The sequence below is a fragment of the Coregonus clupeaformis genome, chromosome 24, assembly GCF_020615455.1.
Source record: "Coregonus clupeaformis isolate EN_2021a chromosome 24, ASM2061545v1, whole genome shotgun sequence".
In the NCBI taxonomy this organism is placed as follows: Eukaryota; Metazoa; Chordata; class Actinopteri; order Salmoniformes; family Salmonidae; genus Coregonus; species Coregonus clupeaformis.
This window is the reverse complement of record NC_059215.1, coordinates 19444735-19472087: the sequence shown is the minus strand read 5'-3', so window position 1 is coordinate 19472087 and position 27353 is coordinate 19444735. Positions and strand designations below refer to the sequence as shown.

Genomic DNA, 27353 nt, shown 5'->3' with positions numbered 1-27353 from the left:
AATTCAAAGTTACAGTAAGATACCCCTATATGCCATGCGTAATTGCTTGATGCCAGACACCCGGGGGCAGCAGCACATCAACTGTACCACTGATGCAACTTATCACTATAAAGTTGTGCACCTGCAGTGATCATAAGGAGGCGTGATCACTCTGCCTTTGACACCTCGCATCGTATTTATTTAGGGATACGATATGAAAATAGACACGCCTTATCTCTACATGCGGTTTAGTTTGAAAGAAGAAGCTTAGCTGCTATTACGTTGCACTTGCTGCTCATTCTTTTCGCAGTTTATTTTTATTTTTATTGAGGCATCAGGGACGCATTATCGCTTCAATTGAGCAAGTGAATATTCTATCATAGCCTATCCATCTGCATCAAGGCCTCTGACATCGCAGGCCTTAGTGGATGAAGAGAACAGCCAGAGTAACATCATTGATTCTACAAACGATCTGCTTACTTTCATTTTTATTATAAGTAGATTGTTTCAAGTCAGACAGATGAGCTCGTTTTACGACGGAAAATACCCTAGTGAGTTAGGGTTGGAAGAGGAACTGAATCAAGTAAACTGCCAAGATGAGTTGGAGTTTGATTACTTGTTTGAATATGAACCACCTTGCAACAACTTTCCCGGGGAAGATCAAGGTTTGTCCAATGGCTTGTCAAGTCTCCCGCGCGCTTTTCTTTACTTTTTATGTGCATTATATTACTTTTCAGACAAAAACGTTAAATGCAGTGGCGTCACTGAAAACAAATAAACAGAGATGTGATTTTGACAGAATGTTATTGTCATTCCACTTCTAGTTCTAGTAAACATTACTAAAAGGAAATTTAAAACTTTTGACAAAAATGAAACAATTGATCCTGCATTTGTTATACATTGTATAATCATGGCTAGCTTGTTTCAACACACGTTCTAACTGGAAAACATCATCTGTCATTTGTTTTATGTACATAATGGGTTAATGTTTACAAATATTATAACATTCACAAGGGGACCCTTTTGATGATGTGAATAGTTCCCACACCTAAGCCTTTAGTTTTCTATGATTATTAATCAATCTGATCAAAGGGATTGAATAAAAATTATTAACAACATTATTTGAAATTGTTGTTTGTTGAATTCAAAGAATACATCATTTTACATTTACATTTTAGTAATTTAGCAGACGCTCTTATCCAGAGCGACTTACAGTTAGTGAGTGCATACATTATTTTATTTTTTTAAATAATCATACTGGCCCCCCATGGGAATCGAACCCACAACCCTGGCGTTGCAAACGCCATGCTCTACCAACTGAGCTACATCCCTGCCGGCCATTTCCTCCCCTACCCTGGACGACGCTGGGCCAATTGTGCGCCGCCCATGGGTCTCCCGGTCGCGGCCGGCTACGACAGAGGCTGGATTCGAACCAGGATCTCTAGTGGCACAGCTAGCAATTTCTATTTAATGTGGCTCTGATCTGTATTGCAAACATGGAGCCAAAGAAAGATGTGTGATTTCTGAGAAAACGTCATATCTTTAGTGAGAAATGATTTTACAGACTATGGACAGTCCCTTTATAAATAATATATTTTGTTTTGATGATTTCTCTTCCTTGTCCTCTATCTCCCTCTCAGTAGATGAGCCACATCTCTCCTCACAGAGAGTCCTCAGTCCTGCATCTGGTCTGGCCTACCCCCTGGAGGAGGCTTCCCCCTACGACATCAAGTGCAGCGAGCACAACCCAGAGAGCCTCTCTGGTTATGAACACCTGGAGGCTAAAAACTACCTGGACCACACTAGGCCTGGGGGCATCGCCCTGAGCCCCAGGATCGAGATCACACCGTCGCGTGAGCACTACAGCCATGGACAAGACTCCCTGCAGAACCACCCTCTGAACATCAGCCCCCGGCCCACTCTGACCGTCCCGGGCCACGACAGCCTGGCATACCGCGAGCCCCTGTGCCTGAGCCCAGCCAGCAGCAACTCCTCCACCAGCTGGCACTCGGAGAGCTACTCCCCCTGGGCCTCCCCCTGCGTGTCCCCTAGTAGTGGCCAGACCGGGGCCGGAGACCTCTGCCCCCGCTTCCAGAACATCCACACCGGCTCCCCCCGCACCTCCCCGGGAACTTCCCCCCGCACCGAGGACGGCTGCCTCGGCCCCCGTTCGCCCTCCCCATCCATCAGGCCAGGATCCCGCTCCACCTCCCCACAGGGCAAGCGCACATACGACATGTACAGGAACCCCAGCCTGGTCACCGGGATCCGCTCCCGCAGTCCCTCCCCCCACGGGGGCCACGGGGAGCACCCCCAACAGAATGCAGGTGCCCACTACGGGACCCCCAACAGTCTGGCTGAGGCCATGAACGGCTACGGCACTGTCCAGCCTGATCTGATCCCCACCAAGGTAGTGAAGACGGCCAACCAGGCGTACGCCCTCTACCCAGAGAACCACAGGGAGGTGAACTACCTGGTGTCCTGTGAGCAGGACGTTAAGAGTAAAACTGGGGCGGAGTCCTTCTTTGTGATCCCTCCCATCTGGACCAAGCAGCTGGTCCCCAACCTCTGCAGGTGAATGGTGTAGGAAGCCTGTACTGTATAGGTAAAGGGTGCAGTTAGTAGGCCAGTACTGGATTACTTTCTGCATAGCCAGGGACACACCCATATTATGAATCAGATTTAGTGTCTATTACATTGTATTACATGAGTTATATGACCACCTTAGGAACCACACTTTAAGTAGCCTAAACATTGCACAGAAAATTAACCCTTTTTTCCAACTCTTATTTCCTGTAGCATCCCAGTGTCTTCTCTGCCCCCTCTGGAATGGCCTGTCCCCAGCCATACAGACCAGTACGAGCTCCACGTTGACGTGCAGCCCAAGCCTCACCACCGAGCCCACTATGAGACAGAGGGGAGCAGGGGAGCGGTCAAAGCCCCCACTGGAGGTCATCCTGTTGTCCAGGTATGCTGCTGGCTCTGTATCACTCTTAGAAAATAAGATGCTTTTTGGGAACCTTTTTTGGTTCCATGTAGAACCTTTTCACCCAATGAAGAACCATCAAAGAACCCTTTAGGAACCCTTTAGTGAAAGGAATCTACAGTACCTTTAACCAAAAAGGTTAATATATATTCTAGAACCAAAGAGGGACAGGCGAATAACCCTTTATGGTTCTAGGTAGCCCCTTTTAGTGTAGGACAGTCTGAGTAGGAAGGCCTGTTACGTGTAATGGTATTTCCTAGTCATCATTATAGCATGTTGTTCTACTGCCCCAGGGCCTGGCTTAGGAAAATGACTACTGTGTGGTACTGTGTACGTTCTATCTGTCATCCTTTACCTCATCCTTTCTCTCACTATCTCTCCCTATCTCTCTCACTCCTCCTCTCTTTTTCCCTAGCAGCCTGCCACACTCACTGAAATTAGTTAGAACGTGCACTGATATCTTACACATGGTAGCTACTGTATCCTCACATCAACTCCCATACTTGAATTCCAGACATTACTACAGTAAAACCCTTCTAGGCTATTATTTATTTAATTTTCTATGAACAATATACATTGAATATACCAAACATTAAGAATATCCCTTTCGCCCTCAGAACAGCCTCAATTTGTCGGGGCATGGGCACTACAAGGTGTCGAAAGCGTTCCACAGGGATGCTGGCCCATGTTGACTCCAATGCTTCCCACAGTTGTGTCAAGTTGGCTGGATGTCCTTTGGGTGGTGGACCATTCTTGATACACACAGGAAACTGTTGAGCGTGAAAAACCCATCAGCATTGCAGTCCTTGACACACTCAAACCGGTGCACCTGGCAACTACTACCATACCCCGTTCAAAGGCACTTAAATATTTTGTCTTGCCCATTCACCCTCTGAATGGCACACATACACAATCCATGTCTCAATTGTCTCAAGGCTTAAAAATCCTTCCTTAACCTGTCTCCTGCCCTTCATCTACACTGATTGAAGTGGATTTAACAAGTGACATCAATAAGGGATCATAGCGTTCACCTGGATTCACCTGGTCAGTCTATGTCATGGAAAGAGTTCTTAATGTTTTGTACACTCAGTGTATTTTGTGTGTTGTGAATTATTTCAAACCAAGTGTCATGAAAACATTTGTCTTCTTGCTAAGAAACACAGCACTGTGGTACCCCTCACAGCCCCATGTTTTCAACCACAAGCAGATTTATTTTTATTTGGTCTCATGACAGTGGTCTCAGGAGACAGGAGTGGTGAGCTTTTAGTCAGGCATACTGAATGCAAAAATGAAAAACAGAAATGTAAGCTGAACTTAAAGCGCAACTGAAGGCAAGAAATAACTTATCTAAGAGAAAGCGGCCTATGTGGCATCGATATTGTTCAGAAACATTTATTCTAGTGTCAAAATTGACTACAAAGTGTAAATAGGATAATTTTGGTCATAAAGTCAGTCTCGTCAAAACTAAGTTTTGTAAGTGAGTTCGTCATGACTTGAGGGTTGGGTTTTGATTTCGACAATGCTCACTTGCTCACTAACACGGATACAAAGCTGCGGCGATTGCACTCTATCCAATCCTACTGCAGAACACACAGACAGTGAGCCAGACTGCCCAGCAGTGCAGCGGATCTGACTTTGTTTACATGGAACTACTAACAACTGTTGAATGTAGGCAGAAACTATAGTGACATGAATACGTGGTGTTGAACACAGGTAGCTGAGTCTGACACAGTGAGTAAAATAGTATACTGCTGCAAATACTAAACAGGCCATTTGAGAAGCCGGTTGCCATGGTTGCAATGAGTGAGTCAGAGCGAGGGGGACTGGGAAAAGTAAAGTGGAGAGAGTTCAGAGTCTGGGACTGGGAGGAAGCCAGCCACATGATTGGACAACACCAGGCACAGTTCGCTGACCGTGAGAGACAGAAAATGGAAAGTGAGAAATGCTTAATTTCCGCCAGGCCAGGTTCTGACAATCAACAACAACAAGGAAGCTTTCAAGACGTTGCCGTGGAAACATTAAAATATGAACTGAAAATTATAGGCCCTGCTTAAAATATACAGACGTGGAAATGCCTTTTATGAAAGAGCGTCTGAACGCATCGATTCCACATGTATTTTTCTGTTGCTCATTAAGAAAACAAGATTTTAGTCTTGGGGATGTAGTTCGATGTGGCAGTTACTAATGTTTGTCCCCAATGAGACACCATAGGAACAAAGCCAGTATCACTTCCTCAAAATAGTCAGACTGAATCTAAGATAACTAATGAAATCTGATCATTAATTGAGACGTTTTTGCTGAGGAGGTTTAGTTGGGAAATTGTACATCTAGCTAAGGTGTCTGGTAGAGTATTTCTCAAGTAAAAAAATGTGTGTCATGTCTTATGTAAACAAAGTCCGATCCGCTGCGCTGCTGGGCAGTCTGTCTCAGTATCTGTGTGTTCTGCAGTAGGATTGGATAGAGTGCAATCACCTCAGCTGTGTATCCTGTGTTAGTGGGCAAGTGAGCATTGTCGAAATCAAAACCCAACCCTCAAGTCATGACGAACTCACTTACAAAACTTAGTTTTGAACGAAACTGACTTTATGACAAAAATTATCCTATTTACACTTTGTAGTCAATTTTGACACTAGAATAAATGTTTCTGAACAATATTGATGCCACATAGGCCGTTTTCAATCAGAGAAGTTGTTTCTTGCCTTCAGCTGCGCTTTAAGTTCAGCTTACACAAGAAATGCTACTAGCTGTATACAGCATGTATAAATTGTGTCAAAATGTAACGAAACTTTACATTTCTGTTTTTCATATGAGTATGCCTGACTTAAAGCTCATCAATCCTGTCTCCCGAGACACTGTCATGGGACCAGTGTGTAAAGGGGCCACCAAGGACCAAATGAACAGAAGTCTGCTTGTGGTTGAAAACATGGGGCTGTGAGGGGTACCACAGTGCTGTGTTTCTTAGCAAGAAGACAAATGTTTCCATGACACTTGGTTTGAAATAATTCACAACACACAAAATACACTGAGTTTACAAAACATTAAGAACTCTTTCCATGACATAGACTGACCAGGTGAATCCAGGTGAAAGCTATGATCCCTTATTGATGTCACTTGTTAAATCCACTTCAATCAGTGTAGATGAAAGGGAGGAGACAGGTTAAAGAAGGATTTTTAAGCCTTGAGACAATTGAGACATGGATTGTGTATGTGTGCCATTCAGAGGGTGAATGGGCAAGACAAAATATTTAAGAGCCTTTGAACGGGGTATGGTAGTAGGTTTTAGTGTGTCAAGAGCTGCAACACTGCTTGGTTTTTCACACTCAATAGTTTCCGACACCTTGTGGAGTCCAAGCCCCAACGAATTGAGGTTGTTCTGAGGGCAAAAGGGGGTGCAACTCAATATTAGGAATGTTTTGTACACTCAGTGTATATACACCCACCACACACACAGATGCAGATTAGTGGAGAGACCGGAGACTACCTTGGAAGGAAACATGCAAAAACCACAAAGCGTGAACTTGCAACTAAAAGTATCTGTCTGAAAAATCATGAGCTTGACACTGTGTGTGCGTGTGTGTGTATGTGTGTGTGACAGATACATAGGGGGTTTTAGTGGTATGAGTTAAAAGAGAAGTACGTAACGTGTAGACGTCTGACAAGGTTGCAAGCATACTTTTATTATTTAGCTGAACATTGGCGACAACTAGGCCTACAGCTTATTTGCAATTGTATGTATTGATTTTGATAAACATTTATGAATAGGATTTTTACGTCATTTTATAAACATGTATTTTCTATGTTGCCACCTTCAATTCTCCAGACCCCTCCCCTGTATAAAAACTTGAGAAGTACTGGAATGAACGTAGACCGTGCTTTCTGTCTTTTGTCTTGAAAGTGTCCGTGGAACATTGGCTCATGTGGCCAAGCTAAGGCCTTGGCAGTCTCATTTTCTGCTCATCTAACAAGCATGCCAGTGAATGATAGTTATTCCTACGTAATTCCTTTCAATTCTAATTACTTTAGGACAAAAAGAAACCATCTGTGACTAGTGTCCTCCGACAGGCCTGTCCAATTTTTTTGGGGTTGAAAGGTCATGCTCATTTACTGCATTTATATACAATTTAAAAACTCTAAAATGCTATTTGGAGAACAGCAGAAAACAAGCAAAAATGCCCCCAGTCATTCATTATAACACTGGTTGCTCTAGCTTCATTCACCTCAGTTGATCTACAAACACATAGCCTATTAGCTATACAATTAGCCGCTACACATTCATCCTTAAGAGGCTATTCACGCACCCATGCGTCAATCTAAGTAAAATAATAAAAAAATAGCCATCACAATCCGTCAGTTTAAGCTAGAGATATCATCCGTCTATGTCGGCCTTCCACATCTGCGGTGGAAGTTGGCCGAGCTTCAGCGGTGTTTGTCAGACCATGACAAAAATCTAATCGGTCTTCTCACGAAAACATCTGTAGCGTCCGAACGGTTATGACCCCTCTATGGAAAGGGGAGACTCTCACGAACATGATGGTGTTCTCCGTTTTGCTCTACGACCCCCACTGTCACGATCGTTACAGGAAGAGACGGACCAAGGTGCAGCGTGATAAGCGTACATTTTATTTCGTACACAACACACGAACAAAACAACAAAACGATACGTGAAGTTCTGAGGTTACACAACACAAACCTTTATGGAACAAGATCCCACAAACTAACTGGTGCCAACAGGCTGCCTAAGTATTGGCCCCAATCAGAGACAACGAGCTACAGCTGTCTCTGATTGGGAACCACCCTGGCCAACATAGATCAACACGATCTAGAACAAAAACATAGAAAACTAAACATAGAAAATCCACACCCTGGCTCAACATTTAAGAGTCCCCAGAGCCAGGGCGTGACAGTACCCCCCCCAAAGGCGCGGACTGCGACCGCGCCACACAAACACAAGAGGGTAGGGGCCGGGTGGGCATTCCGCCTCGGAGGCGGATCCGGCTCCGGGCGTGACCACCACCTTTTCTCCACCTCCCCGTTGCGCCCCTGGTCTGGTCTGGCCCCGCTGACTGGAGCTGGACCCGATGACGGTGGACCAAACCTTACCGGCTCCGGACTGGAGCCGCTGGCCGGAGCTGGACTGGACACCGGTGGAGCGGATTGCTCTGGCTCCGGAGTGGATCCGCTGACTGGAGTTGGACCGGACCCCGGTGGAGCGGATTGCTCTGACTCCGGAGTGGAGCAGCTAACCGGTGCCGGACCAGGCACCGGTGGAACAGGCACGGGCCGTGCCGGACTGGACACACGCACCACTGGCTTGGTGCGGGGAGCAGGAACGGGCCGGACCGGGCTGACGATGCGCACCACTGGCTTGGTGCGGGGAGCAGGAACGGGCCGGACCGGGCTGACGACGCGCACCACTGGCTTGGTGCGGGGAGCAGGAACAGGCCGGACCGGGCTGGCGACGCGCACCACTGGCTTGGTGCGAGGGGCAGGAACAGGCCGGACCGGGCTGGCGACGCGCACCACTGGCTTGGTGCGAGGGACAGGAACAGGCCGGACCGGGCTGGCGACGCGCACCACTGGCTTGGTGCGGGGAGAAGGAACAGGCCGGGCTGGACTGGGAACACGCACCACTGGCTTGGTGCGGGGAGCCGGAACGGGCCGGGCCGGACTGTGGAGGCTGACTGGAGGTCTGGAGCGGAGAGCTGACACAACCCGTCCTGGCTGAATGCCTATTTCCACACAATATGTGTGAGGCATCAGCACAGGACGTACAGGGCTGTGCACTCGTACTGGCGCAGGATATACGGGACCGAGGAGGCGTACTGGAGGCCACGAGCGTTGAGCCGGCACACCCTGTCCTGGCTGCATGCCCATCTTAGCATGACACGTGCGTGGTGCTAGCACCGGACTTACAGGACTGTGCCGGAACAATCGCGGCACAGTACGTGGCTCCGCATAACACGGAGCCTGCCCAGTCTCACGCTTCCTAGCCTGAGTACCGGGAGTTGGCTCTGCTCTAACTCTAGGCTCCGCCAACCACCCTTTTAGCCCCCCAAATTTTTTTTTCTTGGGGCTGTCTCTCGGACTTCCTCCTCGGCCGGTACCCTCTGCGTTGCCACTGCTCCTCTCTGTAGCGCGCCTCCACAGTCTCCTCCCAAGGACGGCGATCCATTCCGGCCTGAATCTCTTCCCAAGTCCAGGATCCCTTCCCGTCCAGGATCTCCTCCCAAGTCCAGGCTGTCTGTTCCTGGACACGCTGCTTGGTCCTCTTTAGGTGGGATCTTCTGTCACGATCGTTACAGGAAGAGGCGGACCAAGGCGCAGCGTGATAAGCGTACATTTTATTTCGTACACAACACAAGAACAAAACAACAAAACGATACGTGAAGTCCTGAGGTTACACAACACAAACCTTTACGGAACAAGATCCCACAAACTAACTGGTGCCAACAGGCTGCCTAAGTATGGTCCCCAATCAGAGACAACAAGCTACAGCTGTCTCTGATTGGGAACCACCCTGGCCAACATAGATCAACACGATCTAGAACAAAAACATAGAAAACTAAACATAGAAAATCCACACCCTGGCTCAACATTTAAGAGTCCCCAGAGCCAGGGCGTGACACCCACCAGTGTCACAGGACTTGTCTGAATGTAACCCACACAAATGAATGGAAGTATGGAGGTAGTTTTGTGCCAACAAAAATAAGGGGTTAAATATGTGTCCAAAAAAGCACAAATATTTACTGAGCTTTTTTATATCTCCTAGATATAGGACAGACACTTAAAAACCTTATACCATATGATACATTTTTTGACTGTATTTTTTGCCATTTATGAATGTGTTATTCAATGCGATTCTATGGGCTATTGTAGTAAAGGCCAAATTCTATATTTTATCAAATAACATTTACCTAAACTCAGCACCGGGATTAAAAACGGTAATTTAATACATACTGAGTTATCTGTTAGCAGAAAATGTATTTTATTAACAAAAGGTAAACAAATAAGTTTGCTTTGTAGAAAAAAAAAAAAAAAAGTTTTATAGCAAATTTCCTGCAATTCTACACATTTTGCCATGTCTTATGCCAGGTTAATATGATATCTGAGTGAGAGCGACTAACAAAATCAATGGGGGCCGGTCGGTAATTCGGCCATGATGTTTGAAGAAGTGTGCTTACTGTGATCAAGATGTGGTTGTCCCACTGGCTTTCCTAAGTTGAATGCACCAATTTGTAAGTCGCTCTGGATAAGAGCGTCTGCTAAATGACTTAAATGTTAAATGTTAAAAATTACTACAAGTGTAGATAGCTGGCTAGACTAAGCAGACTCATTTACCAATCTAAATTATTTTAACTGATATGGGCTAATTGAGTGACTGTCAGTGAGTGACATATAACAAGAGGAAAACTGCTGCAACAAAGTTTTGAAATTGCACCTTGTGTATTCTACTATTCTCTCAACAGTAAATTGAGACTCTGACTGAATTCTAATGTTGAGGACTGGAGAATACTAATGTTTCCAGCAGTGTGTGTCTACCAAGGTGTTAGCTTCATGTTCAGCCAAAACTGTTAGCAGCAAACTGGCAAAAAAATACATATAGTTATAGGCAGAATAATGACAAAAAACTATAATTATATATATTCAACTATGTAATAAAACACTGGGTACCTACCAGTGTGTGTGCAGTATATAAGGAGTGAAAAAGAACAGGCAGAGTAGAAATGTTCTTTAAATTGAAAAATGACACATTATAAAGTGTGTGAACATCTTGACATTTACATTTTAGTCATTTAGCAGACGCTCTTATCCAGAGCGACTTACAGGAGCCATTAGGGTTAAGTGCCTTGCTCAAGGGCACATCGACAGATTTTTCACCTAGTCGGCTCGGGGACTGGCACAACGCTCTTAACCACTAAGCTACCTGCCGCCCTTGACTTCATGTGAACATTTTTTTTATTGAAGTTTCCTCTGGTGTTTCTTCCAGTTGCATGGCTACAGGGGTAAGGAGCCCCTGGGCCTTCATATCTTCATCGGGACTGCAGATGACAGGGTCCTGAAGCCTCACGCCTTCTACCAGGTTCACCGCATCACGGGCAAGACGGTCACCACCACCAGCTACGAGAAGATCATCAACTCCACCAAGGTCCTGGAGATCCCTCTGGAGCCCAAGAACAACATGAAAGCAATGTGAGAGTAGCTAGAGTAGTGACACATGCCAAACACCACCCATACAAAGCAGTGTCCTTTGCAGACCTGGGTTCAGATAGTATTTAACTTTTTGAGCATGTTTACTCAGCCTGTCTCCAGTGCCACAAGATGGGCAGGATGGATTTGCACTGATGAGACTATTCCATTTGTTCCATTGTGCCAGGCAAGGTCAATCAAGTATTTGAATGAAAAATAGCATACTAATTGAACACAGGTCTGATGTAATTAGCCATATCAGTTGTAATCATAATACAACATTTGTGTACCGGTACAGGATTTACAGTAGTTCATATTGGTGTGTTTCTCACAGAATCGACTGTGCTGGGATCCTGAAGCTCAGGAATGCTGACATTGAGCTGAGGAAGGGCGAGACAGACATCGGACGGAAGAACACTCGTGTGCGTCTGGTGTTCCGTGTCCACATACCCCAACCCAATGGGCAACACATCTCACTGCAAGTGGCCTCCCATCCAATCGAGTGCTGTAAGTACTATAGATCCAACACATATCATTCTATATATCATAAACCTATGTTCTATGATTCTATGATTTTATTCTATGTATAATTCTGTCTATACCTTCTATAGCCTGTTATAGATGTGTCCTAAAGGGTGGCTTAGGTTTAACATGAGCTTATATGTTGATTTTACACAGTGCAGTATATTTCCACCTATGTTTCTTCTTGCCTGTTTTCATTGGACTGACATTAACCAGAGGTAACACACATAGTAAACATTGCTAATTGAAATGAGCTGGGAGTAGTGCTGAGAGTCCAGGCACACGGACATACAAAGCCTCTTTTATGATTAGGCTTGACCCCCTTTTTATTTGCACTGACTCTCCTGCACCGGCTCTATGCACACTCACTGGACTCTACCCACACACTCACACATACTACACCGACACTCCAACACACACACACACACACACACACAGACTACATATGCTCACACACACAAAACACACACACACGCATATTGACGCCACACTCACACATACACACGCTCACTCACACATTGACACACTTTCACACTCTTCACATACGCTGCTGCTACTCTGTTTATTATCTATCCTGATTGCCTAGTCACTTTAACCCCTACCTACATGTACATATTACCTCAATTACCTCGTACCCCTGCACATTGACTCGGTACTGGTACTCCTTATATATAGCCTCGTTATTGTTATTTTAGTGTGCACATTTTTCTTACTTTTGAACTCTGCATTGTTGGGAAAGGGCTCGTAAGTAGGCATTTCACGGTAAAGTCTAAACCTGTTGGGCGGCAGGTAGCCTAGTGGTTAAGCATGTTGGGCTATTAACCAAAAGGTTGCTGGTTCAAATCCCAGAGCAGGCAAGGCAGTTAACCCCCAACAACAGCTCCCTGGGTGCCTTATGATGTTGATTAAGGCAGCCCCCCGCGGTGGTCTGATTCAGAGGGGTTGGGTTAAATGCAGAAGTCACATTTTGGTTGAATGCTTTCAGTTGTACAACTGACTAGGTATCAACTTTCCCTTTCCCTGTTGTATTTGGTGCATGTGACAAATTTCATTTGATTCTCTCAACCCTCAGCACTGTATATGTATGTGTGTGTTCATGATTATGTAGTGCTGGAGTCACCGAACCCCCCCCAAAATCAGGTGCAAAGTTGTGTTTGAACAATCGTACTATAACACCCTCAGCACATCGGTCAAAATGGCCGATAAGCAAATGAAACTGTCCGTCAGTGATGTGTTTGAAGAGACTAGCCTCCAGGTATCATCCTCATTGTTTACTCACAGTATAGTAGACTGTCCAAAGGTCACTTCACAAGCCTCAGTGGAGATTGAATTTCAGTAATTAAGGACGACGACGATAAGCTTGAGGAAGTAACTACGCCATTCATTTAGTGTACTAAATGTTTTTAAATGTAATTGCCAAACTTCTCTAGTAGTAAACATGAACCGGCTAAAACGAGGGCAACTGCCCTTCCCATTTATTCCAAGTGATTAATTTGGCCCCTTTGTAACCCAAGCTGGCTAGCTGGCATGAATCAGCTTCAGACTGCTGACAGTTGATCCAGAGAAATATGATCAGTCACTATAGATAGCAAGAGAAGCGCTGAGTCATTTAATGCTGTAACATAAATCTACCGTACCGGGAGAGAATACAGTACAGTAGCCGTTCAGCGTCTACTTCACGGACAGGTCACAGGGTTTGTTGAACATATGCCAACATACGCTCCATTGCGTAATGATGATAGCGTTGGAGAGGTCCATCCTCCATATTCCTTCCCCCTCCTCCCCTCTGCCCCTTTTCTGTACTGTAGGTTACTGCACACTGTCATTTGTTTCCACTGGACAGAGTCCCACTTCCATGATGTGCTCTGTGTGTCCAGGCCTCTAGTGTTTAGCCGCAATTTACATTACAACCTTCATTCATATCCTCCCACTGCACCAAATGTACTGTACTGTACCAAGTCATTGGCCCATATTAATGTTTACACAAATCTAATATTTAGACAAATATTTGAAATACACAATGAGGAAGCATGGTTTTGAAGTGAAGTCGGTACAAGCCTCATTCATTGCAATCTGTCAATAATTACCTTGTGAGTTCAAAGCAAACATCAACCTGAGATCAAACTGACCTACCACAGAGTGTGTAACGTCACGTCATAATAATACTATGCTCCGTCTCCTGTCCTACAGCCCGGCGGCCAGTCCTCTACCCACTACGCCAACATGACCTATCAGTACCACAGAGTGTGTAACGTCATGTTCTCTCTTCCATCCCACAGCCCAGCGGTCGGCCCATGAGCTGCCAATGGTGGAGAAACAAGACATGGATAGCTGCTCTGTCCTGGGAGGTCAGCAGATGATCTTGACGGGACAGAACTTCAGCTCCGACTCCAAAGTCATCTTTATGGAGAAAACCCATGGTGAGTATTCAGTCAACACCTCTGGGGGAGGGAGGATATGATAGTGGCATGGTCCATATGCTGTATGATGTGCCGCCTCATCTATTTAAAATGTTACGGTTATTTTGCTCCAGGAAAATGTTTGGCAGTTTTCTTCTGACAGTTGCCAGATTCTGTTGAAGAAAAACCTTTTGCATTATGTGCCAGAAGGTTTGCAAAAGTATTTACCCTCATAAACCAGCCATGATAATCAGATGTATAGTAATTACCCATGCCTTTTGCAATTCCATTTTAATTCCATTCAATTCAGAAAGTAAACCAAATTCCAATTCTAAATTTTCCTCATTGAAAAGCATTGAAGAGAATTGGAATTTGAATTTCAGTGTACTTCCTGAATTTACTGGAATTGAAATGGAATTGACCACAACCCTGCTATCTTGTTGACCATGCCCCCACATATTCAGCTACACAGTTTCAAAACTCACTACCGCAGCACCACTTTTAAACTAATGTATAGCTATGCCATGCTACGTTTAACCTATCAATAGTTTGCATGATCCATCAGATAAGGCAGAAGCCTCACTCTCCTGTGCCCTCTCCTCCCCGCCTGTTATCCATGTGTTATGTTATCATTATGCTGTTTCTTTTGTTGTGCATAGAATAGGACCTCTGTTGCATGTTGTATGTACACACATCTGTAGACAAGCTTCAAATACCTCAGTACATTAGGAAAATAAATATGAGCTACTAGCCTTGCTTGTGACATCCCAGTACAATAATTCTACTACTGCATTCTTATTGGTCTGCTCAATCCAGTCTTAGTTAGGCCTTGTGACACAACTATTTAAAGATCTTAACTTGTACAACGGAAGGGCAGAATCACCATTACAACACAGATGGTGTCAGATATTGCTGTATGAATCAATGCGACTGAGTAATAGTAAAGGCCACCGTACTTTCTGTCTGTCATTTGAATCCTGACCTTTCCTCCTCACCCACCGCTCAGATATTTGCATGACATTCAGATTCCTCCTGATACTAAATATTGGCGTCCTTTTTAGGATAAGAAGCTTATCACAGCAAGGTTTTGTTGTAGGTTTATTTTAGACTTCACCCAATTATTCAACAAGCTGACAGTATTAGTATCGTGTGCAGATTGTTCATGTTCTTCACTGACAGCTTACAGGATTGTATACTGTACTTAAGAGATGTACTCTGTTTGTCATAGTAAACAAATATGTTTTATTGTCACATACACCAGATAGGTGCAGTGTGTTGGTTTACAGGGTCAGCCGTACAAGTACGGCACCCCTGGAGTAAATGAGGGTTAAGTGCCTTGCTCAAGGGCACATTGACAGATTTTTCACCTTGTCGGCTCAGGTATTCGAACCAGCAACTTTTCGGTCACTGGCCCAACGCTCTAACCGCTAAGCTACCTGCCGCCCTAGGAAGTTGTTAGTCACAGAGTTCGGTCTCAACACAGACTGTCTAGATGCATTTACACAAGCAGACGATTCTGATCTTTAGCCACTAATTGGTCTTTGACCAATCAGATCCGATATTTTGCCAATTAATGGGCAAAATATTAGAACTGGGCTGCCTGTGTAAACGCAGCCACTGTGTAGAAAGGATGTACAATTTATGTCCCCTAATTGCAACTCAATATCCTCAATACTGAGTCCGCAGGGAAGAGTCTCATTGATTCATCTACAGCACTTACGGCAGCTACTTGGTTTACTTTGGCAGTCGTCACCCAAACACTAACCATAACATCAGCTCTTATTAAACCAGATGCACAACCTAGGGACTATTTTAATGTAACTATTTATTCCTGGTTAGCTGTTGTGTTATGTTGTCTAGGTTTTGTTATACATAGCTTGGCCATCCAGGTTTTGTTAATCACCTTCCATAAATCACATCTAGGTTTTTATTTGTGGTTCAGACAGAAGCCAAGCTAGGCCTGCTCAACTCTTTCTGACTGCCTCCATTCCTAATTACCAGAGATAAAAGAAAATACTAGAGGTATCCTGTAGAGTAGTAGAGTAGTTTTGGAACAAAACGCAAACAAATATAAACATATAAACACCAAGACAGCAGCACTCATCACCTGTCGTTACTGTGTACTGAAATGGAGCGAGTTGACCATAAAACAAGAGAAAAAATAAAAGAAATAAATCTTGGCAAGATTCATGGAATCCACCTTTCTCCTGCTGACTCATTTCAGCCATATGCGTTTCATTTGCGGTCTGCCATGGGGTTTCCCACACAGCATTAAAAAGATATCAGGCTGCTGAATACTGGATTTATTTCCATTTGAGAAAATACGTATGCTGTTTATTTTGAAAAGGTGGTCAATCTAGTATAAATGTTGAAAATGTTGAAAACAATGTTTTTTTGTTGGTTATTTGCGTGTTTTGGAGAGGAATTAATCTTGGAACATAAAGTGTCCTATCTTTCATGTCTCAGGTAGCTCGCAAAAGCCAGCATGGATAGAATGCAAGAATTGACTAATATTTGCCATATTCTAATAATTCTCATGTGCCTACTGATCGCCACGGTCCGTGCCATAGTGTAACTTGCACTCACGCAGGCCCATGATCTGAAAAATGTGATGGTGAAACTTCAATTTCCAATGTGAAAAAATTCAGGCATTCTTGAAAGTCAAGACAATCTTTGTGCTGCAAAGAAACATGATCTTTATTGTTGAATAAATGGATTTTGCAAGCAGTAGGTATTTCAAATGAAATGTGGAGTGGAGCGTTATAGTTGAAAACATCACATGCCCCGCATAGCTTCAAAATTACAGTATTCAGCAATCATAATCTATTCAAAAAACACAATTTCCATAATAATTTGTTGCGATAAAGAAAGTTAGACTAAATACAATGCCACCCTTGTCGAACTGATAAAAATGTATTAGATCTTTAAAAAATATCTCCTACATCTGCCGTTTCCATAATACGTTGCAATGTTTTCTTTTGCAACGTTGCTTTTGTCAAATAAACCTGTCAATGGAAACCTGCCTAGTGACAAGAACTTATCATCAGCATCATTTCCAATACGTACAGTGGGGAAAAAAAGTATTTAGTCAGCCACCAATTGTGCAAGTTCTCCCACTTAAAAAGATGAGAGAGGCCTGTAATTTTCATCATAGGTACACGTCAACTATGACAGACAAATGGAGAAAAAAAATCCAGAAAATCACATTGTAGGATTTTTAATGAATTTATTTGCAAATTATGGTGGAAAATAAGTATTTGGTCACCTACAAACAAGCAAGATTTCTGGCTCTCACAGACCTGTAACTTCTTCTTTAAGAGGCTCCTCTGTCCTCCACTCGTTACCTGTATTAATGGCACCTGTTTGAACTTGTCATCAGTATAAAAGACACCTGTCCACAACCTCAAACAGTCACACTCCAAACTCCACTATGGCCAAGACCAAAGAGCTGTCAAAGGACACCAGAAACAAAATTGTAGACCTACACCAGGCTGGGAAGACTGAATCTGCAATAGGTAAGCAGCTTGGTTTGAAGAAATCAACTGTGGGAGCAATTATTAGGAAATGGAAGACAGACCACTGATAATCTCCCTCGATCTGGGGCTCCACGCAAGATCTCACCCCGTGGGGTCAAAATGATCACAAGAACTGTGAGCAAAAATCCCAGAACCACACAGGGGGAGCTAGTGAATGACCTGCAGAGAGCTGGGACCAAAGTAACAAAGCCTACCATCAGTAACACACTACGCCGCCAGGGACTCAAATCCTGCAGTGCCAGACGTGTCCCCCTGCTTAAGCCAGTACATGTCCAGGCCCATCTGAAGTTTGCTAGAGTGCATTTGGATGATCCAAAAGAGGATTGGGAGAATGTCATATGGTCAGATGAAACCAAACCAACTTGTCGTGTTTGGAGGACAAAGAATGCTGAGTTGCATCCAAAGAACACCATACCTAGTGTGAAGCATGAGGGTGGAAACATCATGCTTTGGGGCTGTTTTTCTGCAAAGGGACCAGGACGACTGATCCGTGTAAAGGAAAGAATGAATGGGGCCATGTATCGTGAGATTTTGAGTGAAAACCTCCTTCCATCAGCAAGGGCATTGAAGATTAAACGTGGCTGGGTCTTTCAGCATGACAATGATCCCAAACACACCGCCCGGGCAATGAAGGAGTGGCTTCATAAGAAGCATTTCAAGGTCCTGGAGTGGCCTAGCCAGTCTCCAGATCTCAACCCCATAGAAAATCTTTGGAGGGAGTTGAAAGTCCGTGTTGCCCAGCGACAGCCCCAAAACATCACTGCTCTAGAGGAGATCTGCATGGAGGAATGGGCCAAAATACCAGCAACAGTGTGTGAAAACCTTGTGAAGACTTACAGAAGACGTTTGACCTGTGTCATTGCCAACAAAGGGTATACAACAAAGTATTGAGAAACTTTTGTTATTGACCAAATACTTATTTTCCACCATAATTTGCAAATAAATTCATAAAAAATCCTGCAATGTGATTTTCTGGAAAAAAAAATCTCATTTTGTCTGTCATAATTGACGTGTACCTATGATGAAAATTACAAGCCTCTCTCATCTTTTTAAGTGGGAGAACTTGCACAATTGGTGGCTGACTAAATATTTTTTTTCCCCACTGTAAGTTGTTGACCTATCATCTTTCTCCCGTTTTAAATTACCGCAATATAATAAGAAAATAAAATGAAACGTTAGCAGCTAAATGCAGATAGCAGCCTATGATGGGAGGTTCCCAGCACATAAAATATGTTCAACACATAAATGTTACATTGTTGAGCAAGACCTAACCTTGAGTTTCAAGCAATGCCTTGCAGTATGACAGTTGTCAAAAGTAACAATATCAGAGTACTGGTATACATAACACAAGTGAGGTAGTATCTCCTCTAAAATCTCTTCATACCCAAACAGGTTTCAGTCTCGAAAAACCTGACCCTAGGAAACACGGTGACTAGGGTCTGGTTTCAATGATGGACTCCTTTGGCATAGAGGAACTGCGTCACTGCGTACGCCACTACTTTATCCGCTTGAATAAAATACAAAATAGTAGCTAGCAAGATGGAGATCACGGAAGTTATTTTTAATGGGTGCATTTCGCAAGTGGCTAGTTATTATCAACTAAAACCACTGCAAAGGTTTTGAATCATGACGTTCTGGCATGTTTGCCTTGTGATTTGTTGGGAGAGTCCCCGGAATTCCCCCCTGTGGTAAATTCAATTGATTTGACATGATTTGGAAAGGCACACACCCGTCTATATAAGGTCCCACAGTTGACAGTGCATGTCAGAGCAAAAACCAAGCCATGAGGTCAAAGGAATTGTCCGTAGAGCTCCGAGACAGGATTGTGTCGAGGCACAGATCTGGGGAAGGGTACCACATTTTATTTGCAGCATTGAAGGTCCCCAAGAACACAGTGGCCTCCATCATTCTTAAATGGAAGAAGTTTGGAACCACCAAGACTCTTCCTAGAGCTGGCCGCCCGGCCAAACTGAGCAATCGGGGGAGAAGGGCCTTGGTCAGGGAGGTGACCAAGAACCCCATGGTCACTCTGACAGAGCTCTAGAGTTCCTCTGTGGAGATGGGAGAACCTTCCAGAAGGACAACCATCTCTGCAGCACTCCACCAATCAGGCCTTTATGGTAGAGTGGCCAGACGGAAGCCACTCCTCAGTAAAAGGCACATGACAGCCCGCTCAGAGTTTGCCGAAAGGCACCTAAAGACTCTCAGACCATGAGAAACAAGATTCTCTGGTCTGATGAAACCAAGATTGAACTCTTTGGCCTGAATGCCAAGCGTCACGTCTGGAGGAAACCTGGCACCATCCCTACGGTGAAGCATGGTGGTGGCAGCATCATGCTGTGGGGATGTTTTTCAGCGGCAGGGACCAGGACACTAGTCAGGATCGAGGCAAAGATGAACGGAGCAGAGTACAGGGAGATCCTTGATGAAAACCTGCTCCAGAGTGCTCAGGACCTCGGAGTGGGGTGAAGCTTCACCTTCCAACAGGACAACGCAGGAGTGTCTTCAGAACAAGTCTCTGAATGTCCTTGAGTGGCCCAGCCAGAGCCCGGACTTGAACCCGATCGAACATCTCTGGAGAGACCTGAAAATAGCTGTGCAGCAAAGCTCCCCATCCAACCTGACAGAGCTTAAGAGGATCTGCAGAGAAGAATGGGAGAAACTCCCCAAATACAGGTGTGCCAAGCTTGTAGCGTCATAACCAAGAAGACTCGAGACTGTAATCGCTGCCAAAGGTGCTTCAATAAAGTACTGAGTAAAGGGTCTGAATACTTATGTAAATGTTATAGTTTTTTGTATTTTTCATACATTTGCAAAAGTTTCTAAAAACCTGTTTTTGCTTTGTCATTATGGGGTATTGTGTGTAGATTGATGAGGGAAAAAAAACTATTGAATCAATTTTAGAATAAGGCTGTAACCTAACAAAATGTGGAAAAAGTCAAGGGGTCTGAATACTTTCCGAAGGCATAGTTGTCTCTGGCTGTAGGTGAGCAGAATGGTGGAAGGGGAAGTGGTTAGAAAATAGATATAATCTATGTGACACAAAGAGCCTTCTCTAACTCCATGTTAATCATATGGCCTATGGGTTAGTGGCAGGCAGACAGTGATGTGATGGGTAAAACTAGGCGTTGAGACATGTGGAGAATCCCCTCCTGCATTGTCTGTGGCATGGTGATTTGGAAGGAGTCAGGCGCAGGAGGGTAAATCACAGAATTAAAGGGTTTATTCCGAAGGCACAGCGGTACGCAACAATGCGTCAAATACTCCAGTGCGTAATCAGGCGCACTGGTAAACAACAAGGCAAACGGGTGAAATATCCCGGCGAAACAAAATACACGGAGCTCCACCGAGCTAAACTAACCTCCACAATAAACAATCACACACAAAGACAAGGGGGCAGAGGGAACACTTATACAGGTGTGTGTAATAAACAAGACAAAACAAATGGAATGATGAGATGAGGAGCGGCAGAGGCTAGAAGGCCGGTGATGACGAACGCTGAAGCCTGCCCGAACAAGGAGAGGAGGCAGCTTCAGAGGAATTCATGACACTGTCTCAACCTGTTGAAGAGACAATAGACACACAGCTGGGATAGTTCATTTTTATTGGTTAGAGTACATTTTTCATTGGTTAGCAATTGATCATGTTTGCAACGAATCAAAAGAATAGTACCAGTAGCACACATTATTTTACCATTGGTTTTAGATCACCTCTCCCTGTACTGTGTTCCTGTATTTGCTGTGTCCAACAGGGTGTTGAAATATATCCTGAATTATTGATTTGACCTGAAACAACCCATCCCTTCTCTGTCTCTGCAGATGGACAGCAGATTTGGGAGATAGAGACAACAGTAGACAAAGATAAATGTCAGCCTGTGAGTACCAGTCCTTTCATAGATGGCCCACTTCTCCATGTCTGAAACAGTGGTCAAACCAGTCACTGATTATACTGTGTGGATTGTTTGTCTTAGTTTTTTTTCTCATTTGTTTTAAAATAATAATGTCCTACTTTATCAACTCCAATTATAATCTTAAATAATAATGTGACAGATTAATATGAACTGAAAACAATGTCATTTTGTAGAGTCTGCTGTTCGTTGAAATCCCCTCCTATCGTGACCCGTCTATCTGCCATCCTGCCAAAGTGAACTTCTATGTCATCAACGGGAAGAGGAAGCGCAGCCAGCCACAGCACTTCACATTCACCCCACTGGCAGGTAGGTACCATAAGCATCAGCAATAAGGAGGCAATACCCATCACGAGAGTAATGTGTGCCACTTTAGGTGCTCTGAAAGAACAATACAATGATGTAGGAATGATATCAAGTAATATGTTATTCCATGTCATTAGTATGTCACTTGGATATGCTTGGTGTAGTAGACTATAGTTACTTTAAGCAATATGACTTAACCCCCACTCATATCTCTGTTGTCTTCTGTCTCCCCAACAGTTCCCTCCATTAAAACAGAGCCTGTGGATGACTATCCTTTCGCAATGCCCCAGATCCTAGGTGTTTCCCCGCAGTCCTACTACCACCACAGTCCTGTGGGGATCATTCACCCAGACAACGGCCTGGTCTCCAGCATGGCCTCATGCCAGCAGGTCAGATCCGGCCTCCCCACCCCCGGCCCAGACACCCGCTTCCAGCAACAGAGCCCAGCCATTGTGTACTCCCGCGGGGGCAAGAGTCTGAATGGCAGCCCCGGAGGGCTCTACCAGCAGACTGGAGGGATGGGGATGATGCCCGACCCACACCGCTCTGTCCTGGTCCACACGGGCTCCCCAGCCCAGCAGCAACACGGAGGGGGCCAGGGCCAACACCCCTCCATCATCCAGTTCTCTCCCACCAACCAACACCTGCTCAGGGGAGGCGACCCTCCACCTCTCCAGCCTGACAACCAGCAGCACATCATCTACTGTGATGGCTACCCTCAGCAGGCTGGAGCCCAAGCTCACTCCCCCGTCGCGGCCCACTCCCCCCAGCATTACCCCACCACGGTGATCCAGCAGCAGCCCTACGTGCCCAAGGTGGTGCCCAAGGGCAGGTCTTCCCCTGGGGGGATGGAGGCCCAGAGATGCCCCCCTGGAGAGGAGCAGAGAGCCAGCCTCCCTGGAGGACATGTCACGGTCAAGGAGGAGAACCTGGATCAGATGTACCTTGATGACGGTGAGTGTAAGTTAGTGCCAGGCTTTTATACATCAATAGAATTAATGCTCTTGAATGATGCATGGTGGTGTAACATCCATGTTTTTTTATTTATTATCTGAATCACAGCAGCATGAGTTGTAGCCAGTGAATATGTCTCCCATAAGCGGCGGGTGAGTTTCAAGTTTGGGGAAGTAAATGTTCACCATAAAAATGTACCTTTATAATAAAGCATTCGACGCATCTATCATCGCATTTGCAGACTTACAGTATGTAAGATAGCGTACTACGCCTAAGGTGATGAGTAGATTGGATAGTCATAATTTAGACTAATAATAATCACTGTTCTCAAAAAAGACTGCAGTGTTCAATGCATGGCTGAGTGTGTAGTGGCATAGAGTAGGGCTATGTCAGATACGTATCTTCTCCTTTCTTTTTGTGTTTATAAACACATTTCATACAATTCTACTACACCTTATGTCTGGAGACATTAGCAGAATCTTTTTTAATACAACAAAAATGACATGGCAATGTAGGCCTATAGGCTACTGCTGACTCTGACAAATTGTACAATATGAAGTTCATCTAACCTGGAGGAGGAAATTATCATCCAAAACAAAGTTTCAAGTGGCACTGACCCAATTATAGAACGTTAATATGTGCATAGCGCACTCACAGGGGATATGGCCGATGTTCTCCGCTGGTGCCAATAAGATCACTCAAGTTGCGAATGTTTATAACTACTGTAAAAGACAGATTAGAGTATTTTTATTGTCTTCTCTTTACAGCAATAGCAATTTGCTTTCCAAACAATGTTTTACTGTGATTAAATTGGGGGTAGAGGAGAGAAGAAACACGGGATATTAAAATATATATGACCAAGAGTATTTTGTCTTTGTTAACACATCTAAACTTTGGGAATAATCTCTCTCTCTCTCTCTCTCTCTCTCTCTCTCTCTCTCTCTCTCTCTCTCTCTCTCTCTCTCTCTCTCTCTCTCTCTCTCTCTCTCTCTCTCTCTCTCTCTCTCTCTCTCTCTCTCTCTCGTTGTAAATTATGCAGTAGCCTACAAAGAAATGTGTGTGCTGTTCACAACATGCTTTTTTGCAAACAGCCATTAGTTAAATGAACTTAGGCTGCAGTGATGCTGTTACCAAATATTGTCCTATGCTTAGGCTAGTCATCACATTAGGAATTTGATTTTGTTAGTCTGCATAGATGCATGCATTGCTTTATTATAAAGGTGATCGGTCAGCACCCCCTACTCAAAACAAATTCCCGCAGCTAAACTACCGGTCAAAAGTTTTACAAAACCTACTCATTCAAGGGTTTTTCTTTATTTTTACTATTTTCTACATTGTAGAATAATAGTGAAGACATCAAAACTATGAAATAACACATATGGAATCATGTATTAACCAAAAAAGTGTAAACAAATCAAAATATATTTTATATTTGAGATTCTTCAAATAGCCACCCTTTGCCTTGATGACAGCTTTGTACACTCTTGGCATTCTCTCAACCAACTTCACCTGGAATGCTTTTCCAACAGTATTGAAGGAGTTCCCACATATGCTGAGCACTTGTTGGCTGCTTTTCCTTCACTCCGTGGTCCGACTCATCCCAAACCATCTCAATTTGGTTGAGGTCAGGGGATTGTGGAGGCCAGGTCATCTGATGCAGCACTCCATCACTCTCCTTCTTGGTAAAATAGCCCTTACACAGCCTGGAGGTGTGTTGTGTCATTGTCCTGTTGAAAAACAAATGATAGTCCCACTAAGCCCAAACCAGATGGGATGGGGTATCGCTGCAGAATGCTGTGGTAGCCATGCTGGTTAAGTGTGCCTTGAATTCTAAATAAATCACAGACAGTGTCACCAGCAAAGCACCCCCACACCATAACACCTCCTCCTCCATGCTTTACGGTGGGAAATACACATGGAGATCATCCGTTCACCAACACCACGTCTCACAAAGACATGGCGGTTGGAACCAAAAATCTCCAATTTGGACTCCAGACCAAAGGACAAATTTCCACCAGTCTAATGTCCATTGCTCGTGTTTCTTGGCCCAAGCAAGTATCTTCTTCTTATTGGTGTCCTTTAGTAGTGGTTTCTTTGCAGCAATTCGACCATGAAGGCCTGATTCACACAGTCTCCTCTTAACAGTTGATGTTGATATTTGTCTATTACTTGAACTCTGTGAAGCATTTATTTGTGCTGCAATTTCTGAGGCTGGTAACTCTAATGAACTTATCCTCTGCAGCAGAGGTAACTCTGGGTCTTCCATTCCTCTGGCAGTCCTCATGAGATCCAGTTTCATCATAGCGCTTGATGGTTTTTGCGACTGCACTTAAATAAACTTTCAAAGTTCTTGAAATGTTATGAATTGACTGACTTTCATGTCTTAAAGTGATGATGGACTGTCGTTTCTGTTTGCTTATTTGAGCTGTTCTTGCCATAACATATTCTGTATACCCCCCTACCTTATCACAACACAACTGATTGGCTCAAACGCATTAAGAAGTAAATAAATTCCTGTTAATTAAAATGCATTCCAGGTGACTACCTCATGAAGCTGGTTGAGAGAATGCCAAGAGTGTGCAAAGCTGTCATCAAAGGAAAGCGTGGCTATTTGAAGAATCTCAAGTATAAAATATATTTTGATTTGTTTACACTTTTTTGGTTAATACATGATTCCATATGTGTTATTTCATAGTTTTGATGTCTTCACTATTATTCTACAATGTAGAAAATAGTAAAAATAAAGAAAAACCCTTGAATGAGTAGGTGTTCTAAAACTTTTGACCGGTAGTGTATGTCTTGTATGCAACCATCTAATCTAGCCCTACGAAAAGGGGAGACACTAATTGTACAATATGACGTCTATCTAACCTGGAGGAGGAAATTATTGTCCAAAGACAAAGTTTCAAATGGCACTCACTGACCCAATGATAAAGAGTGAATATGCACACTCACTGGGGATAAGGATGATGCTCTCCACTGGTGCCAATATGATGCAATTTGTAAGTCGCTCTGGATAAGAGCGTCTGCTAAATGATGTAAATGTAAATGTAAATGCAACTATTCGCTCAAATTGAGAATTTTGATAACTAAAAGACAGATTAGTATTGCTTTCCAAACTATGTTTTCCCGCAATTGTATTTTGAAATATTGCGATATACCTGGGCCTATTTTAGCTGCTATTCACTGATAATCGCAACTCAACAATCATTTATTTGGTATTTGCCGCCAGCGCTGCCCAAATTGTGGGCCTTCCAACTGTAGGCTATGCGCTTGTGATTGAAAACATTTTTTTTTTTTTTTAAAGAAGCGAATGATCATCTGCCGCCAAATCATGCTTGCTGGTGTACTAGCCTATTTTGAATGATTGTATAGACAGGAGTAATTATATAATTTAGGTAATTTAATTCAATTAACTTTTTTACTATTGGACACGCCACCCTGCCCCTCTTCTCTCTCTTCTCTCTCTCAATTAAATGTGAGGGTTTTATTGGCATGGCGGAGACACTTGAAACCCCACCTCTTTAAGGAATACCTGGGATAGGATAAAGTAATCCTTTCCTACCCCCTCTTCCCCCCCCCCAAAAAAATAACATATTGTAAAGTGGTTATCCCACTGGCTATAAGGTGAATGCACCAATTTGTAAGTCGCTCTGGATAAGAGTGTCTGCTAAATGACGTAAATGTAAAAATGTAATGGCGAACATATCTTTACATTGCCAAAGCAAGTGAAATAGATAATAAACAAAAGTGAAATAAACAATCAAAAATGAACAGTAAACATTACACTCACAAAAGTTCCAAAGGAATAGAGACATTTCAAATGTCATATTATTGCTATGTAGAGTGTTATAACGATGTGCAAATAAATAAACATAAATATGGCTTGTATTTACAATGGTGTTTGTTCTTCACTGGTTGCCCTTTTCTTGTGGCAACAGGTCACAAATCTTGCTGCTGTGATGGCACACTGTGGTATTTCACCCAATAGATATGGGAGTTGTTTTCAAATTCTTTGTGGGTCTGTGTAATCTGAGGGAAATATGTGTCTCTAATATGGTCATACATTTGGCAGGAGGTTAGGAAGTGCAGCTCAGTTTCCACCTCATTTTATGGGCAGTGTGCACATAGCCTGTCTTCTCTTGAGAGCCAGGTCTGCCTACGGCGGCCTCTCTCAATAGCATGGCTATGCTCACTGAGTGTACATAGTTAAAGCTTTCGTTAATTTTGTGTCAGTCAAAGTGGTCAGGTATTCTGCCACTGTCTACTTAGGGCCAAATATCATTCCAGTTTGCTCAGTTTTTTGGTAAATTCTTTCCAATGTGTCAAGTAATTATCTTTTTGTTTTTTCATGTTTTTGTTGGGTCTAATTGTGTTGCTGTTGCTGTCCTGGTGCTCTGTGGGGTCTGTTTGTGTTTGTGAACAGAGCCCCAGGACCAGCCTGCTTAGGGGACTCTTCTCTAGCTTAATCTCTCTGTAGGTGATGGTTTTGTTATTGAAGGTTTGGGAATCGCTTCCTTTTAGGTGATTGTAGAATTTAACGGCTTCTTGGTTGGTGAGTAAACCCCAGACCATAA

At 43.8% G+C, this 27353-nt stretch overlaps 1 protein-coding gene across 2 annotated transcripts in view; it reads left to right on the top strand.

Annotated features, from left to right (window-relative positions):
• The first annotated feature begins 210 nt into the window (after positions 1-210).
• Positions 211-27353, top strand: part of LOC121537964 (nuclear factor of activated T-cells, cytoplasmic 2) — a 38196-nt gene continuing 11053 nt past the window's right edge. Inside the window, exons 1-9 of one of the 2 annotated variants that reach the window (XM_041845646.1) lie at positions 211-644; positions 1620-2553; positions 2779-2947; positions 10953-11155; positions 11487-11659; positions 13954-14094; positions 21428-21483; positions 21693-21825; positions 22060-22776. In XM_041845646.1, coding sequence (XP_041701580.1) covers positions 500-644; positions 1620-2553; positions 2779-2947; positions 10953-11155; positions 11487-11659; positions 13954-14094; positions 21428-21483; positions 21693-21825; positions 22060-22776 — 2671 coding nt within the window. In that variant the 5' untranslated portion in view covers positions 211-499. Of the gene's footprint in view, positions 645-1619; positions 2554-2778; positions 2948-10952; positions 11156-11486; positions 11660-13953; positions 14095-21427; positions 21484-21692; positions 21826-22059; positions 22783-27353 lie in introns of both variants that reach the window. The other variant, XM_041845645.1, reaches the window with a different exon arrangement.